A 17,652-nucleotide genomic window follows, 5' to 3' on the forward strand; every position below is an offset into this window, starting at 1 on the left:
AATAAGCCCATAACCCCCAAAACACTTTGGGGGGTTATGGTTTAATTTGGGTTGTTTTGGGGGGGTTGATACATTTGCATGTACGTATCCCATATATTATGCATATTATGCATTTGATATTTTCCGCACTAGCCTATGGCATTGAAAATTACAAGTGCTGTGTGATGCTTACTCCTCCTTTACTGCTATTTTCGCCTTCCTTATGACATCCTCTTCCCGATTTCCTTCTCTTTTTGGCGGTTGGCAATTGCGATTTAAGGCCACGTATTTTCTTGTCTTAAATTTTCATTCAAAACGTTATGATGGTAAAAATAAAAGAAGGATGTGTCCTTTAATGCCATTGCAATGTCAAACTCTAACTGGAATCGTAGGATTGACAATAATTGTCATAAATAAACAATAAGGATCCTACATAAGATTGTCGTTGCTTTTTCAACGGGTAACTGATTGGATGATAGAATGACAAGGGACATTGCTTAATAACAAAATATTTTTGAAGGTTAACTGCAGAGAACATGAAAAAAGAGTGGGTTTGGTCGTCCTAATCCACCGTTTATAATTCATGTGGACACCTAATTTCCTCCATTTGGAGTTTATAGCCTTTGCTTTCCATGTAACCAGCCAGTGTGGTCCCATCGTTATTCAATCGTTATTCAAACTGTCCTGACCCTTGCGCTTGCGTCACTCTTTCATCCATAGTCGACCTGCAATTAGCATTAGATAAACACTCATTAGTAACGCATATGATATCACCCATAGTAACGACGCTAGCGAACCAACACCGTTACCAAACGTGAATCGGTTTATCAAGTCTTTTATGCTGTACCATAGATGATCTAACCATCTACAGCTCTTTATGACACAAGTTGACGTATAATGTTAAATTTCGCAAACAAAATAAACTGAATTGACAATAATAACAAATGAACTTTATTCATTACTTCTTTTATTATCTATTGAATAGAATCATTTTTATGCCAGAAAAATAAATACTTATGAAAAACGCCAGAATAGAAAAATCGTATATGGTCTAATCACGGATCGTGAATGGAACGTGTATCAGTCCCGCCGTAAGACCGGGAAGGTTCTCTTCAGTTGACACTAGGTGGCACGTGAGTAGCACGTTGAATTGAACCTTTTGATTCCTGTTGTTCGGCCCATCCCGTTGCCAATTTATTGGGAGTAAAAGTGATTAGCAGGTTGGTTGATGCAGTGAAACCGGTACTGTCCTCGTCGCTTTGTTTTCGATGAGTGACAGAACGCAGTGGAATCGATTCCTGCGTGAACGAGTTATGTCATTGTCTGGTATATGCTGTTGTATTCTCGTAATATAATTCAGGTGCTAATCGAACTGACCATACAGGAATCTTTCAACTCCTAATGGATTAATAAAAGGTTCGTTGTTTTCTCGTAAGTCGAGTTCGAATAGTCGCTGGGATTTTAGCTCGAACGAATCCAGTTTGAGGACGTCACTCGAGGAATGATAAACCTGTTCACTCTTCATCCTCTTATTTTGGTAAGGAAACTAGGCGATGGAGCTAAGGTAATAACTGCGCTAGTCAAGGCGTTCTGCTACTTGTATCGAAGTTCCATTCGTATACTGCAAAACTTGTTTAGACTACTCAGATCATTGCCCTTTATAGGGATATCAAAACATAATTTGCGTTTATTTGAAGAAATAAGTTACACTTACATGGTTCATGCCATACAAATTTTACAAAGGAAACGTTCTTAACTTAGTAACCGGGTCCAGTGCGCGAATAAGGGAGGGCAGGGGCGACTGGGAGTTCGTACTCGTGGACTGGAGCAACTGGGAGCTCGTATTCATGGACGGGAGCGACGGGCAAGTGATCACCTTTGGGCTGGAATCCAGCTTCGTCAGCAGTCCAGGTCAAAGTGAATTTCTGGCCTTCAGGGAAAACCCAGTAAGAGGATCCTTTGTTGGTGTTGCCTAGGACTTCACCGTATGATTCTTTGCCGTAAGAGTCGTAGGTGACTCCTTGCATCTTCTTCTGGACCTGAGACTCTTCACGGGTCGTGTAGTCAGACTGGGCATAGCTATGGATTGGAAGAATTATAATTTTTTGGTATGATTATTCTTAAATTAAGGAGTATTAAGAATGAAATTGACTTACCTCCATTGGCTGCTGCCATCGAGGTTGCGCTCGTCAGATTGGCTGGTGATTGTAATGTCAGCGTATTTGTTATCCTTGTTGTAGGCCGGTGCGGGGTAGGCCGGTGCGGGGTAGGCCGGTGCGGGGTAGCTTGGCGCTGGGTAGCTGGGAGCTTTGTATTCCGGCTTGTAGCTGGAAGGAGCAGCGGCAGCAACAGCCAAAACAGCGGCGATGACAAACTATGAAAAGAAATCGAAACTTCTCATTAAGCGATGAAATATTAAACTAAACCAATCAAAAGAAATGATATTTACTAGTTTCATGTTGAGAATGGTTGAAGAGTTGAACAACTGATGTCTTCAATCACCTTCGGACGGCGTTATATTGCCGACTAAATATCGGGTGTGTCTTCCATTTTCATTTTGTTTCCATATACTTTAGTTTTGAAAGCGGCAATCACCACCTTGTCGTGGTTAACTTATTTGGTTCGCATTGCAGGTCATGGTCCTTGCAATGCAGTGATTGTATTCGATAAGTAGAAACCGAACGCAATATGCTGATAATTATCCTTCAGAATTTTTGCTTGTCACCACCAACTGATGATTTTATAATTGATTAAATTATCATTCGTTTACCTGATTTCAGTAAAATTAACGTACAATGTGTATTGATTTCATAGAAATATGTGACTACGCTTAGCTAAAAATTGTCTTTCCCAAAAGCAAAACTATTTGCATCTTAGCAGTATTGCAGCCGCGGTTCACAAAAAAAAATTCGTAATAAGCAAATAATTTGCAATTCCGATCAAGACTGATCAGTTTTAATTCAACATCTATAAACCAAGAATGATAAAAGGAACCTTCTTCAGCCAAAGAAAAAAGAACGCACTGTGGCTAACGTAAAAAGCGAAAGTAAGGTATTTTATCCAACGCCCAAACCTAATTTGCTCGAGCGAAATCCAGCTGCCAAAACAAATAGGTCAACTGAATCTTGTTTACCACTCACTCGACTATATAAGACCAGGATGGGAGGACTAAAACCATCAGTTGTTTATCAAATTATCCTAGTACAACATGAAGCTCGTAAGACATTTTATCCCTTATACACACTGTGCAGAAAAAAAACTTAAAAAAAATTTAACACGACATTTTCCGACAGTTCTTCATTGCCGCTTTCTTGGCTGTTGCTGCCGCTGCACCTTCCAGCTACAAGCCGGAATACAAAGCTCCCAGCTACCCTGCCCCAAGCTACCAGGCACCAAAGTACCCTACTCCTAGCTACCCCTCACCAGCCTACCCCGCACCAGCCTACCCCGCACCAGCCTACCCCGCACCAGCCTACCCCGCACCAGCCTACCCCGCACCGGCCTACAACAAGGATAACAAATACGCTGACATTACAATCACCAGCCAATCTGACGAGCGCAACCTCGACGGCAGCAGCCAATGGAGGTAAGTCAATTTCATTCTTAATACTCCTTAATTTAAGAATAATCATACCAAAAAATTATAATTCTTCCAATCCATAGCTATGCCCAGTCTGACTACACGACCCGTGAAGAGTCTCAGGTCCAGAAGAAGATGCAAGGAGTCACCTACGACTCTTACGGCAAAGAATCGTACGGTGAAGTCCTAGGCAACACCAACAAAGGATCCTCTTACTGGGTTTCCCCTGAAGGCCAGAAATTCACTTTGACCTGGGCCGCTGATGAAGCCGGTTTCCAGCCAAAAGGTGATCACTTGCCCGTCGCTCCCGTTCACGAATACGAGCTCCCAGTTGCCCCTGTCCACATCCCTTTCAACGGCAAAGGCTATAAGATTTATTAAATTATTAAAATCCTGACTGAATAAATTATTTAAATCCATGTACTTAATGCCCTGACGCCTCTTGTGCTATCGGTACAAAATACGTGTTAATATGAAGCAGAGACTATCTAAAAACACGCGACAAAAGAGTGGGTGTGTACGTCGTATATGCATTAGATTTAATCCACGCTTTATAAGTGATGTGGACACCTATAGTTTCCTCTATTTAGAGTTTAGTGTTTGTTCCCAATGTGACCAGCCAACGTGGTCATAATCCAACGCCATTCAAACTGTCCAATCCTTGCGTCACTCTTTCATCCATCGTCGACCAGCAATTAGCATCAGATAAGTTATTCATTACTACGCATACAGCATTCCGCAGCAATAACTAATTAATGATTGAACGATAACGATAACGTAACTGATTGAATGATAGAATGACAAGGGACATTGCTTAATGCTTATACGGGTAAATACAAATCTAAATATTGTACTCTAATTGTAAATTGAACTCGGCGATTAATATTTGCGCTCTCGTTTCGTATAACTCTTAGCCAATGCATAAGCCCATTAGTGTCGACATCGGCCGCAAGGTGATATGGAGGATTCTTGCATGTCATTAACGGTGTTGATGCGTGATGCCACACCCTAAATCGTGAGTGCTAGATAATAATTCGAAATTTTAAACATTTAATTAAGTTATTTGTTTTATAGTCAAGTCAAGTGATATTCATCACTGTTTTCCCGATAATGTTCATTTAAGACATTACGTCATAGTTTCTCAGAATTTAAATGGGAGTTAATTTATGTCGGAAATTGCCCGATTGTGTTATCAACGTAGTTTGGTGCCTAAATTCACGGTATATAAGAGTTGAGTGCATTTCTATGTGTAGCGGCACTTGAAATGACTGATGGGTATGGCACTCTCCCAATGTTGGGATTGCTAGTAACCAAGAGTCTGTAAGCAAATACAACTCGAAACGTCAAGCGTTGGTATGGGATTGGCCCACCATTCCAATGCAAGGCTGAATAGAGAGGTAAGAGCTATCAGCTGATGTCACGATGTGGGTCATATAGTACAGCAATATGATCCGGGCCAACATCGTGACAGGTCTGGAGGATACTAGCATGTCATTCAAGAGCTTAGCGCAACCATTTTTTTCTTTTTTTTTTTTTTTTTCACAATCAAGTGAAATTGCGCAAACAATGAAATCTAGCTGCTAGTACCCAATTTTGAGCATTGACTTTCTACTTGACATTTTCAATGAAAAACTAGGAAAACCCACGATAGCGATGGAAATGCTGCATGAGAGGATCTTCGCTACACCACAGTCACCACACAGTGCAATAGAGGCGGGGAAAGAAACTGGAAATTCGAAAATGTTCAACTTCAAGATGCCTTTGGGCTAAAGCGATGAATCAGGGTGACGGTAGGTATTATAAAAATGAACGTGTGAAGTGGAAGTAAACCAGTTACGTTGGTGCCTTCAAACTGACTCCATCGTCGGCAACATATTGCATCGGCAACATATTGCATATTCGGCTGTCAATCATGCGTAAGACAAAGTCGTTTATTCATTTTTGCATTTTCCAGCAGCCCTACTAACTACAATGTTTCCCCCACTAGTTCATTGTATGGATCGATTACTAAACTGTTTAATTTTTGAATTTGTAGGGGACTACGATGTCATGCTGCTGTTTGCTTTTGCCATTTTGATGGCTACATCGGCGGGTACCGATGGGTTTGTCCTCATCTGGACACTAGACTACACAACCCCTACGCCCTACTACACCACCTCGTATGCTGCTCCCTCTTACAGCACCAAGGCTCTCGAATATTATACCACATATGCAGCTCCCAGCTACTACACCGAGTCTTCCAACTACTTAATACACGACCAGAACGCCCAAATACTACACGACCATATACTCCGCTCCAACATACTACACTCAAGCCATTAAATACTATGCTGCTCAAAGGTATTGTACACCATTTCTTCGGCATCGGTAAGAGTTGTGCAATGCAGTTCTGACAGGATAAGTGTGCACACCTAAAATTTAACTCATTTCCAGAAAGTATTGGTTTCCATTTCCAAAAATTGCCAAATTTCTATTTCAGGGGGAAAATATAACTTTTTGTTCGAAACTGTGGCTATTGAAATAATGCAGGGAAACTTATGAAGACAAAACCAAAATCATGTCTTGAGTTCTTTGAGGTAAAAATTTGGTTGTGGGACAGCATGCCATTCCTGAATTATTATTTCTACAGATTCACTTGAACTTAACACCAGAGAAGGACCTGCCTTTGATCAGAAACAGAACTGGTGATATCCATAACAAAATAAACTGTGAACTTTTACTATTAAAAATGGAGAAGTTGTGCAATGTAAGACCACACTCAAGACACAATTAAATAGGAGTGAACGTGAACGTGAAAAATAGAATGTGTTTTTATTCTGTATCAAATAAAGCTAATGAAAACTATTTGTTTCTCTACAACATTGAAATTTCTGAACGCATTTATGCACTAGAACATTAGTGAGAATTACATCATTGGTATTCATCAGTCTGGTATAATTTATATAGCTATTTAGTTGCGTAGCATAGAACATTGCTTTAATTCATAGCATTAGCTAATTAACATAGAATTGGGCAAGGTTGAAATCCACTTATCTTTACAGTGTTTAATTGCGTGGCGTACAATTTTTTAGTTTGCATTTCCACCACTAATGTTAATTTCCTAATTCCAACCTGAAATTCCCTTAAAAGGAAATGCTCAAATATTCGGACTAGATGTTAGAAGTTTTGGTTTGCCGGTTTGAATTATAGTTGTTGAAAAAAAAAAAAAATGTTGCGCTATAAGCTCTTGAATGACATGCTAGTATCCTTCAGACCTGTCACGATGGACCGAATCGTATAGTACAGCTTTTGATCCGATCTATCATGACATCAGCTGATAGCTCTTACCTCTCTATTCAGCCTTGCATTCAGCTATTCCGCCTTGCATTGGAATGGTGGGCCAATCCCATACCAACGCTTGACGTTTCGAGTTGAACTTACAGACTCTTGGTTACTAGCAATCCCAACATTGGGAGGGTACCATACCCAGTCATTTCAAGTGCCGCTACACATAGAAATGCAGTCAACTCTTATATACCGTGAATTTAGGCACCAAACTACGTTGATAAAAAAATCGGGCAATTTCCGACATAAAACTAACTCCCATTTAAATTCTGAGAAAATATTACACAATGTCTTAAATGAACATTATTGGGAAAACAGTGATGAATATCATTTGACTTGACTATAAAACAAATAACTTAATTAAATGTTTAAAATTTCGTATTACTTTCAAGCACTCACGAATTAGGGTGTGGCATCACGCATCAAGACCGTTAACGACATGCAAGAATCCTCCATATCGCCTTGCGGCCGATGTTGGCACTAATTGGCTCACGCATTGTTTAAGTGTTATTCCAGTTGTCGGAAATAAAATTATTCCAGCTGTCGGAAATAAAACAATCTAGGATCGTCACTACCAAATTCTAGCATTTATAGTCAATGTTAATTCCAATCTTGACGTCACGTATCACGTTAATTCATTAACTCATTAAAGTACATATTCACTTTTTTCCTTCAAACTGGTGAAAATTCAAAGCAAAAAAGCGCATGTGCGATCAGTTGAGAATAGTCTGTTTTTCTCTGGTTACGTGCCTTTAAATCGCAATTGCCAAACGCCAAAAGGGAAGAGAATCACAAGGAAATGTGAAAACGTCACTTAAGGTGGGGTAAGAATAATATAGCCCTTGTAATTTTCAACGTCATAGGCTAGTGGCGAGCATTAGGGGGACACAAATTCTTATAAAATGAAGACAAATCAAAATTGGAACCAGTCGAGTGGACTCATCGATCGGCAACGGTAGGAAGGAGAGTGTCACACTCACACAGCCGTTCACTATCCAGTCCACATAATCTTACAGTCATGGGTAAATATCGTAGTTTCAAACTCAATAATTAAGCTCCCAGCTACAAAACTGAAGCCCCAAAGTACTATCGATAGCCCTTTGATTTTAATCAGCTTGCTAAAACAAAAACAATGTTCCACTTTTTAATGTAAAGTTCTACTGGTTGACGTTATTGATCATCACAATTTCGTTTCAGCTTTATTTATATTCTGAATTGTATCACTTCAGATTGGATTATATATCGAAAGTAACTACTTTCGACCCTAAGGGTGTAGACGAAGTATATTCTAGCTCTTTCAAAGTTTTCTTACTTCACCCCTGCAACGCCCCCTTTTCTTCAGACTTTTTCTAGCTCTTACGGTAGAATGTCGTCGCGAAATTTTTCTCGTGGTCCAAGGGACCCACGTGCCGAACACGTTGATTCTCGCGTCGACTATTTCGCAAACGGGCGATTTTATGAGTTAGACAGTTGGGATCGTTCCCGTTCAGTTTTTGATAATCGCACTCGTTTCCGCTCGGACGACAGGGAGAGATTTTGTTACCCTAGCTTTCGTGAGAGATCGCCTTTGAGGCGTCCACGGTACGTCGATCCGAATGTTCAGTATCCGCCTGTTCAGTATCCGCCTGTTCAGTATCTTGACGAGGGCGACATTCGGGGCCCACCGGCTGATCAAGACTTTTACATTCGTGATCCTGCTAGTGCTTATGACGCTTATTTCGAGTGTGACTATGACCCCCGATCCTACCCGACTCACAGTGAAGCTGAGCCAGAGGATGAGTATTACAGTGATACCCCAAGAGAAGACGACTGGGCTGAGTACGATCACGCGGGGGCAATTGATCGCGGTCGCCCTTGGCGCCCGCAAACTGGCGTTCGTTTTACGACGGATCAGTCGCCGATATCCGTCGAGTTACCGACCCTCTCAGAAGAAGCGCAGTCAGTGGCAGGCCCATCCAATGGTAATCAGGGCTCAGATCCTAGGCGGGTGGAAGACGTAGTTGCCGTCATCAACGCTTCGCCTCCACCAGTGGTACCCAAAGCAATCTGTGATGAAATAGCGTCACTTTTATCCGTCGGCGTTTCAACCGAACAGTCCAAGTTTACTTCAAAAGAATTCCCACTAGTGTACGAGGTGAGTGACTTCTCACTTATGCCTCCCAAGCTGGATGCATGGATGAGTCGCCGATCTAAGGATAAAGGCGTTTTGAAAGCGGTCAATGTAAAGGAAGAAGCTTTAATTAGAACCCAGCTGAAAATCATGGACATCGGTCCCCCTTTGATTGACCTTTATGCTCGGCTGGCTAAAATGGAAGAGGCTACGACAAGTGATATGCGCCGCTCGGTCCAGGCGGCCTTGCAGCAGTGGGGTCGTGCTTTTGCCCACGTTTCAAAGAAACGTCGGGAGTCTGTTGTGCATTTTACGGACCCCAGAGAGGAATATCTTTTGAAAGACGATAGCTGCTTTGCTACCGGTAAGGAGGCCCGCGAGCTCCTTTTCACCGGCCGTTTCCTTGAAAAGATGCTGACCGAAGCGAATCAAGATGAGACACTAGCAAGAAGGGACAAAGCGGTGGCTGCCACAGACCGCAGAAATCCAGTTCGGTCGACCAGACGTGACCAGCTGTTACCTCCGTCAACACGTCATACTCACTACGGCGGGCACCAATATGAACGCGGCAGTAGAGCGAGAGGACGGAGAGGAGGGGGCGATCCCAGAGGCGGTCGCGGACGCGGGAATCCCAACCCAAGAAGGTACGAGTTTTTGACCCCCTGTAATATTCAAGCGCACCCCATCGTATCGATTAGTCTTAAAGTGGGCGCTCGATTAAGTGTTTTCGCTGACAAATGGTCAGAAATTACCGACGATCCCTGGGTTTTGAAGACGATATCTAACGGCCTTAAGATCGATTTTTTGTCAGAACCATTCCAGCGCTCATCACCGCGTGATGTGGTAATGTCAGACGAGATGCGAGCTGTTTGCCAGACGGAAATTGCGAGTTTATTGAAAAAAGGGGCGGTTAAAGAGATCACTGACGAGTCGGGGGGTTTCATTTGTTCTTTCTTTTGTGTACCGAAGAAGGTTGATGGTTTCAGACCGATCGTCAATTTGAAACCACTGAACAAGTTCATAAAATACGAACATTTTAAGATGGAAAACCTAGAAACCGTTCGTTCTTTGGTCAGGAAGGGGGATTGGTTCGTTAAATTAGATTTAAAGGATGCGTATTTAACGGTACCGGTCTACTGTCCCCAGCAGAAGTTTCTTCGCTTTAAATGGGAAGGGCGTGTTTTTCAATTTAAATGTATGGCATTTGGTCTCGCGCCCGCCCCAAGAATTTTCACCAAAATCCTAAAAGTGGTGGTAGCCTTTTTTAGGAAGCAGGGAATAAGGCTAGTAGTATACCTTGACGACTTTTTGGTTATGAACGAAACCGAGAACGGTACGCGCGCAGATTTGAAAACCGTACTAGACCTATTAAATGCATTAGGTTTTTTAATCAATTGGGACAAATCCGTCACCATTCCAACTCAAACGATTGAATATTTGGGAATGGTAGTTGATTCCAATAGATTGTCTTTCTCACTCCCTTCGGCAAAGGTAGAAGACGTTAAGAATATGTGCAGAAAAGCACTGGCGGATGGCATAGTTTCGCTACGCACCATTGCTTCCATTCTCGGAAATTTTACGTGGGCCATCCCGACAATTCCTTTCGCGCAGTCACATTATAGAAGCATGCAACGCTTTTATATCACTGAGTCCCAGAAGGTACGTAACGACCTTAGCGTAAAGCTTACGCTTTCCCCTGGATCTGTTGCTGACTTGGAGTGGTGGCTTTTCAACCTGGAAAGCTCAAACGGGAAGGATTTTTTCCCTCGAAGTCCCGATATCGAGATTTTTTCCGACGCCTCGTTATCCGGCTGGGGGCGGTTTGCGACGGTGTTACAACACGAGGCCCATGGACATCAGAACAAGCGGATCTCCATATTAATAGCCTCGAGCTCCTTGGAGCTCTATATGCGCTGCAATCATTTGCAGAAAAAGCCCGAGGTCTTTCCATTCGAATGTTTTTGGATAATTCCACAGCCGTCTGTTACATGAACAAAGGGGGGGACAAGATCAAGTGAGCTGACAGCCGTTGCGAAGTCACTGGTTGAATTTTGTGAGCAAAGAGACCTAAAGATCGAGGCGGTTCATCTTCCTGGAGTGATGAACGTGGAGGCAGATAGGGAATCGCGAGCGGCTGGAGATACAAGCGATTGGAAGTTGAAACATTCGGTATTCAATGAGCTTCAATTAATATGGCCGGTAGATATAGATCTCTTCAGCTCACACTGGAACACTCAGCTACCATTGTTTGTTTCCTGGCGTCCGCAACCAGGCGCCGCCGCCGTTAATGCCTTTTCGCTAAACTGGCTTAACCATTCCGGTTATGCATTCCCGCCATTCTCTTTAATACCTAAATGTTTGGAGAAGCTCAGGAGGGAAAAGGCTAATTTATTTATGATTTGTCCAGTCTGGCCATCTCAACCATGGTTTCCGGTCCTCCTGGAATTGGCATGCGACGTCCCGATCCTTCTTGTTCCTTCTCACGATCTGCTGAAATCAGCAACGGGCGAGACGCACCCTCTGTTGTTAACCGGCTCGCTACAGCTAGCCGCTTGGAAATTATCCGGCGATATTTCCGACGGGAGGGATTTTCGGAGTCGTTGGTCGAACTTCTCTTGGCCGGTAACCGCACCAATACGCACTCGACATACGAGTCGGCTTGGAGAAATTGGAGTGATTGGTGTTTTTCAAGGAACGAAAATCCCTTGTCGGTCCCTCTAGTTTCAATCCTAGAGTTTTTATCGGGGTTGCACCGGGACGGTAAATCGTATAGTTCAGTAAACATTCATAGGTCTATGTTGTCAAAAACCTTACCGACCGTCGACGGACACCCAATCGGAATCCACCCTCTTGTTAAAAGCCTCCTTAATGGGTGCTATAATTTGAATCCCCCTAAACCAAGATATAACTATGCGTGGGACCCGAGCGTAGTTATTAATTACATGTCCAAGTTAGGCAACAATGCGTTTATTCCCCTCCCATCATTGACGAAGAAGACAGCGGTTTTGCTGGCCTTGGCATCGCTTCTCCGTGTTTCGGAGCTGGCCGCCATCGACTATCAGTCGGTTATATTTTCGGAAGACGATGTCAAATTCACTCTGCTAAGAATAAGAAAATCACAGCGCGGGGGTCCATTGCAGTCCGTCATTATCCCTAAACTATTGGATGCGAATTGCTGCCCGGTTCAAGCTCTCAAAGCCTACGTTGATCGCACGTCTACGATTAGGGAATCAAACATTAAACAGCTATTCGTGTCGACCATTGCACCCCATGCGGGTGTTACAGCCAACACTATGAGTAAATGGATACGCTCCGCGCTCAATGTATCCGGAGTGGACACGTCAATTTTTAAAGCACATTCCACACGAGGAGCGGCTGCTTCGAAGGCTTCAGCGTCGGGAATATCGACTGATGAGATCTTGAAGGCCGGCCATTGGAAGTCTGAATCTACTTTCGGTAGATTTTACAAAAGAGTGATTGCGCCTTCGATTGTTCCGGCGGTATTCCGGCATGATCAGGTTTAATACTAATAAATTGAACTACTTTGAAATCACCCTTAGGGTCGAAAGTAGTTACTTTCGATATATAATTGAAAATTACCAGAGGGATCGCTCAGCGATCCCGAACGGTAATTAGGATTATATATTGAAATAACGGATGAGACCCTAAGGGTCTCATCCCACCCTTCCCACCCGTTATTTGTTATTTCTTATGTTACAATTTATTTCACTCAAATTTTTTCAGACGGGGTCTGAGCAGTAACCAGGAGTAAATGTAGGGGAGAGTGGGGGTAATTGATACACTTTTTGGTTTTTTGTATTTCTTGAAAAAAAAACTAAAAAGTTTAATATAAAAATTATATAGAATTGTAGTCTATTATCTCAGCTTCTAAACGATATTTTTTTTTATGAGAAAAGATTAATTTTAATAGAAGTAAATTGTAAAAAACTGAGGTCGCTTCGAGTGTTTCAATTGCCATGGCAGCAGGGCAATTGAAACGGTGTGTCGACGCAATTGCAACGTGGGTTTTCCCATAAGGAAGCTTCTTCATACCCACATAAAATGAAAATCACGATATCTCAGCAGCCACAACTAATAGTGTGATCAAATTTTACCATTAGGTACAATGCGATATACAGATTTTTAAAATATGCTTAAAGTAGATCGTAATTTAGTTTAAAATATTTAAATAATTAAATTTAAAAAAAACCCATTAAGATACATGCTTTTTTAAATAAATCCCAAACAGCGAATACAAGTATTATAGTTGTGTTAACATGATGATTTACATTTGTTTAAATGAATTACGTCAAATACTTGCAAAAAAAATGCAACCACTCGCAGACAGGGAATATAAACAAAGTGTTTCAATTGCCCTGCAATAGGGTCATCGTTACATTTAATTATTTAAAATTATTTAAGAATGCAGGGAAAAATTAAATGACATTAAATTGTAGAAAAATGAATTGCAAATCATCTGAAACTAATTTTATTACTAAAGCGTAGCGTTTTAGGGGTTAAAACAAAAAAATTGAAAACGCAAATTTAACAGACGGAGAACAAAAAACAGTTTTTTCGAGATATCTTAAAAAGTTTTGAATACAAAAACTCGTAAATTTTTCTAAACTTGTAAACCCTCTCATTCTATTAACCCAAATTTTTTCAAGAAAATTCCTCTTATACGGCGAGAGAAACAATTTTTGTTTCAATTACCCTGTGTCTCAATTACCCCCACTCTCCTCTACTCCCCCAATTCCTACGACGAGAACCGACCGAAGCAAATTTTCCGTGTTTTGGAGTTTTTTCCCGAGAAGCCCGGGTTTTTTAACCAAAACAGCATATGGCAAACCTCAGTTGTTTATATTCGGTCCAGTCGGTCATAAATTGTGTTTGTTTGTATCCCGTGTCCTTCTGTGGACCATTGAAGTTCTGAAAATTGAAAATTATTGTTATTTTTCCTATTGAGTGCCCTCACCCACTTGTCTGCAACATGTTTCCCCCGTTTGCTATGTTTAATTCAGTCGCTAAAAAAGTCTGAAGAAAAGGGGGCGTTGCAGGGGTGAGGTAAGAAAACTTTGAAAGAGCTAGAATATACTTCGTCTACACCCTTAGGGTCTCATCCGTTATTTCAATATATAATCCTAATTACCGTTCGGGATCGCTGAGCGATCCCTCTGGTAATTTTCAAATCTGGTACTAGTTCAGTTGTCTAATAAATGATGCCGTTAAACAACTTCTAGTCACATCGCATTCGTTGGTCGCATAGTGAGAGCTACGTTGCTAGTCCGGAGTTAGAAACACGTGACTGGTCAAGTTTAAATAGGAAACGTGAAATAAGGATCTGTTCACCGTATGTTTTCCATTCAGATAGGTTAAGAACATAGTCCATTCAATCATTTTCAACTACACATCACATCTAACAAATACGTTACCCATGTCCGATTACACGGCCAGGACTCAGCATATTGCACAATGAAGACCGAACACTTTAAAGTCTATTGCTACAGTGTTCGTTCAAATAATTGGCACGCACCACATTTATTCGTGTACTATAGCTGTTCCATGAAGAGTAACTCGGCTTTAAAAACGCGATATTTTCATTCGTATGTGAGCCGTTGGTAACGTAGAGGTCACTTTGTCTTTACCCTTTTACAAATCTGTTCCACAATCTAGCGTTCTTCCATTGTTTTTCTACTAAGAAAGTGTCAGTTCCCCCTTTTGCGAGTCACCGCATCCGTCAGTGCATCTCGTTATACCCTTCGCTGTTCTAATCGATCGTTGCCTTTAATCACCCAATAAACTTTAGTAATTGAAATTTGATGACGTTATTTTTTACACTTACATTGTTCAACTACAGGCATCAATTTGCATCAGCTTGGCTCGGAACAATCCCTGAAACCAACTTTCACTGTGTCAATTTATTAGAACAGACTGTGTAGAACTTGGAATTTTAACGACCCGTTTTTCTATCTAAAAATTGATTCTACTTGATGATGCTACCCAATTTAAATAATTTACTTGGCCATACATTAATTTTTTGATAGATATTTATTGAACAGAATGATTTTTTCAAGCTAATGCCTCCATGCCCCCATTCTTGTCTCTCTTTCAGTCCTAAACAAAATGAACCAATTGAACCACGTTCGACTAACTACCCGCGTTCTTCCGAAGACAAAACAAACTCTGCAACGACTCTCTCCAACATTAACGAGACGATGGAGTCACCGAAACTGCATCTTGTGCAGCTTGATACTCGAATCGCCTCAATGTGTCCCCCATAACGGTCAAAATGTAGAGAGTCGCGACACTGCCAGGATTACAGAGATCACTAGTTCAAGAGAGAGCATTGCTTTGGATGCCTTGCTTCTTCGGACCACGGGTAATCGTCTGAAAGGAGTAAATTTAATTATTTCTGAAATTTGAAACAAGAATGCAGCCAGGATAGCATGAGCCAGGGACGAGACAAAATTATTCAGTGAAAAAACCGTGCTGGTTGTTACACCGCTGTTTCTACTTTACGCATTCGAAAGGCACCCTTCTGCAGCCATCGTTTAAATCTGAATCCACCTTTCTTCTTGGTGATATCTGCGTTCTTTTGTATAACGTCCGTGCTGCAGATCGGGTTAATCTTCTTTGCTTCAGAAATGCCGCTGGCCTCCGTTACGACCTCCTTCAATGCAGTGGTGTTTGCCTTATTTTGTGTGCTGAGGTCAGCACTGCCCTTCTCGTCGATCTTCTCTGCTTGAATGGTGCCGCCTGCCTCCGTTACAACTTCCTCCAATGCGATGAGGTCTTCAGGAAGCGCTGCCACCTGCCCTTCAGCCGCTTGTACTGGCTTGGGAGAAGCCATCAGAACCTCGTTCTGTCGCGTTGTTAGTCAATATTGCAACATCACATTCCGATATAGCTGATATTCCACCATCTTCAAAGTTCTTTGAGACTCCTTTTCCGCCTGCTGCATTGTCGCTATCGTGGAAGTCAAGTTCACGTTTTCATTGTCTATGTCGCGTAACTTTGCTTCTAATTCAGCAATTTCTTCAGATGATCGTTGGCTCACATCAAACGTACGTTCTATGTTATTTCGTTTCCCTCGCGGCCGCTTGCTTTTAATCGGATCTGTTTCGGTTCGCCGAAAGGTTCAATCGTTCTGATGTTTATCTATCATATCTGAGACCACTACTACGTGCAGTAGCCTAGTTAAAGTGGGTCAAATTCACACTGGCTGGATCTGGACTGTTGGTCGTCCACACCCCCAAATTTCAAGATTGTTTTTCTTTGCTTTATTTTTTCAATCTTCGAGACATGCATTTTTAATAAACCTTTTTGCTCATATGATATGTGGAAAATATTGAGTCTCTTACAACTCTGTCGACTAGGTCTACTAACTTTTCTGGCTCTAGAGGTACTCACGATTTTTTGACGGTTTACATCTATGATTTTAGATGTAGTCATGGTGGGATGAAATAACATAAATGACTTTGTGTCTCCATTGTAAGAAACAAATGTTGTATTATTTCTCGTAACGGCATAGGATTCGGAGGAGCTAACAGCGCAGGTTTGGTAATTTTTTAAAACTTGTTTGTTTAGGTCATTGTCTTTATGCCCTCTGTGTAAAAACGCGTTCAACTCGGTCCGATCTCCGCATCCCAGACTTCCCGATCAAGATAAAAAAATTTATCGGATCGCCGCAGCCCAAGCGGAGTTCCAAATATTAACATGAATTTTACTGAAAGTACTTTGTAATTAAATGCAATTTAACAAGTGATGTACGTATAACAATGAGTTGGTTGAATATTCTTATTAACATCTTCAACAGGTCCTTCTCTTCCTGTTCGTCGCTACTACAATAGCATCTCCCATCACCTCTGAAATTAATGGCAAACAATTCGGCTTTGATGAATTGGGAGACATTCCAACGTCCACGTCAGCGATTATTTTTGGGGATGGTTATGGGCTTATTTTGAATACGGCCCTTAAGATAAGTTTACTTGATTGCCCCTTCCCAATTATTGCTGCTTATTCCCCCCCCCCCCACCCCCCTGCGTTTGGATAAATCAACAGCTAAATTTAATAGTCTACCCTAACGGACATTAGATGAACTCGCGGCAGCTCATTCCGACTTTTTAAAGCTGCATCATCACCAAAACTGCGAGCAGTCCGAGGGTCACGACGAGAATTTATTTACATTTCTGCCTGATTTATATAAAACAGAATAAAAACAATTTTGTGATGGTTAACTGCAGAGAACGTGAAAAAAGAGTGGGTTTGGTCGTCCAATCAATCCACCATTCATGTGGACACCTAATTTCCTCCATTTAGCCTTTCCCTCCCATGTATCCAGCCAGTGTGGTCATTATTCCAATCATTTTTCAAACTGTCCTGACTTTTGCGTCACTCTTTTCAGCCATTCCCAGACCTGCAATTAGCATTAGATAAGCACTCATTAGTAACGCATATGGTATCACGCATAGTAACGGTGCTTTAGCGAACCAACACCGTTACCAAATATAAAATGTTTTATCAAGTCTTTTATACTGCACCAAAGAGACTTGCAAAACGCTGCAGCTCTTTATGGCACAAGTTGACGTTTCTTGTTAAATTTCGCAAAGAGAATAAACTGAATTGACAGTAATAAAAAATGAACTTTATTCGTCACTTC

At 41.6% G+C, this 17,652-nt stretch overlaps 3 protein-coding genes and 1 long non-coding RNA gene across 5 annotated transcripts; 3 read left to right on the top strand and 1 right to left on the bottom strand.

Annotated features, from left to right (window-relative positions):
• Nucleotides 1-1,648: 1,648 nt before the first annotated feature.
• Nucleotides 1,649-2,021, bottom strand: LOC123472476 (pupal cuticle protein Edg-78E-like). Its single transcript, XM_045174070.1, has one exon. It carries the CDS (start codon nt 2,004-2,006, stop codon nt 1,737-1,739), a length of 270 nt encoding a protein of 89 aa, XP_045030005.1. The 5' UTR covers nt 2,007-2,021; the 3' UTR covers nt 1,649-1,736.
• A 1,052-nt stretch (nt 2,022-3,073) lies between these two features.
• On the top strand, nt 3,074-3,982 carry LOC116915466 (adhesive plaque matrix protein). Of its 2 annotated transcripts, XM_045174069.1 has the most exons (3): nt 3,074-3,196; nt 3,273-3,433; nt 3,464-3,982. In XM_045174069.1, exons 1-3 carry the CDS (start codon nt 3,188-3,190, stop codon nt 3,567-3,569), a joined length of 276 nt encoding a protein of 91 aa, XP_045030004.1. In that variant the 5' UTR covers nt 3,074-3,187; the 3' UTR covers nt 3,570-3,982. The 2 variants fall into 2 exon arrangements, with proteins under 2 accessions (XP_045030004.1, XP_045030003.1); XM_045174068.1 differs by having other exon boundaries at nt 3,273-3,982.
• A 1,119-nt stretch (nt 3,983-5,101) lies between these two features.
• LOC116927666 lies at nt 5,102-6,400 on the top strand. The gene is made up of 4 exons (XR_006646931.1): nt 5,102-5,475; nt 5,595-5,899; nt 6,039-6,135; nt 6,189-6,400. It is a non-coding gene; the product is annotated as an uncharacterized LOC116927666 (long non-coding RNA).
• A 1,849-nt stretch (nt 6,401-8,249) lies between these two features.
• On the top strand, nt 8,250-12,765 carry LOC123472378. The gene is made up of 6 exons (XM_045173788.1): nt 8,250-9,357; nt 9,569-9,637; nt 9,670-10,009; nt 11,896-12,511; nt 12,554-12,561; nt 12,738-12,765. The coding sequence occupies exons 1-6, from the start codon at nt 8,250-8,252 to the stop codon at nt 12,763-12,765; spliced, it is 2,169 nt and encodes a 722-aa protein (XP_045029723.1).
• Nucleotides 12,766-17,652: the final 4,887 nt, after the last annotated feature.

Source organism: Daphnia magna, linkage group LG5, assembly GCF_020631705.1.
Source record: "Daphnia magna isolate NIES linkage group LG5, ASM2063170v1.1, whole genome shotgun sequence".
NCBI classification, from domain to species: domain Eukaryota; kingdom Metazoa; phylum Arthropoda; class Branchiopoda; order Diplostraca; family Daphniidae; genus Daphnia; species Daphnia magna.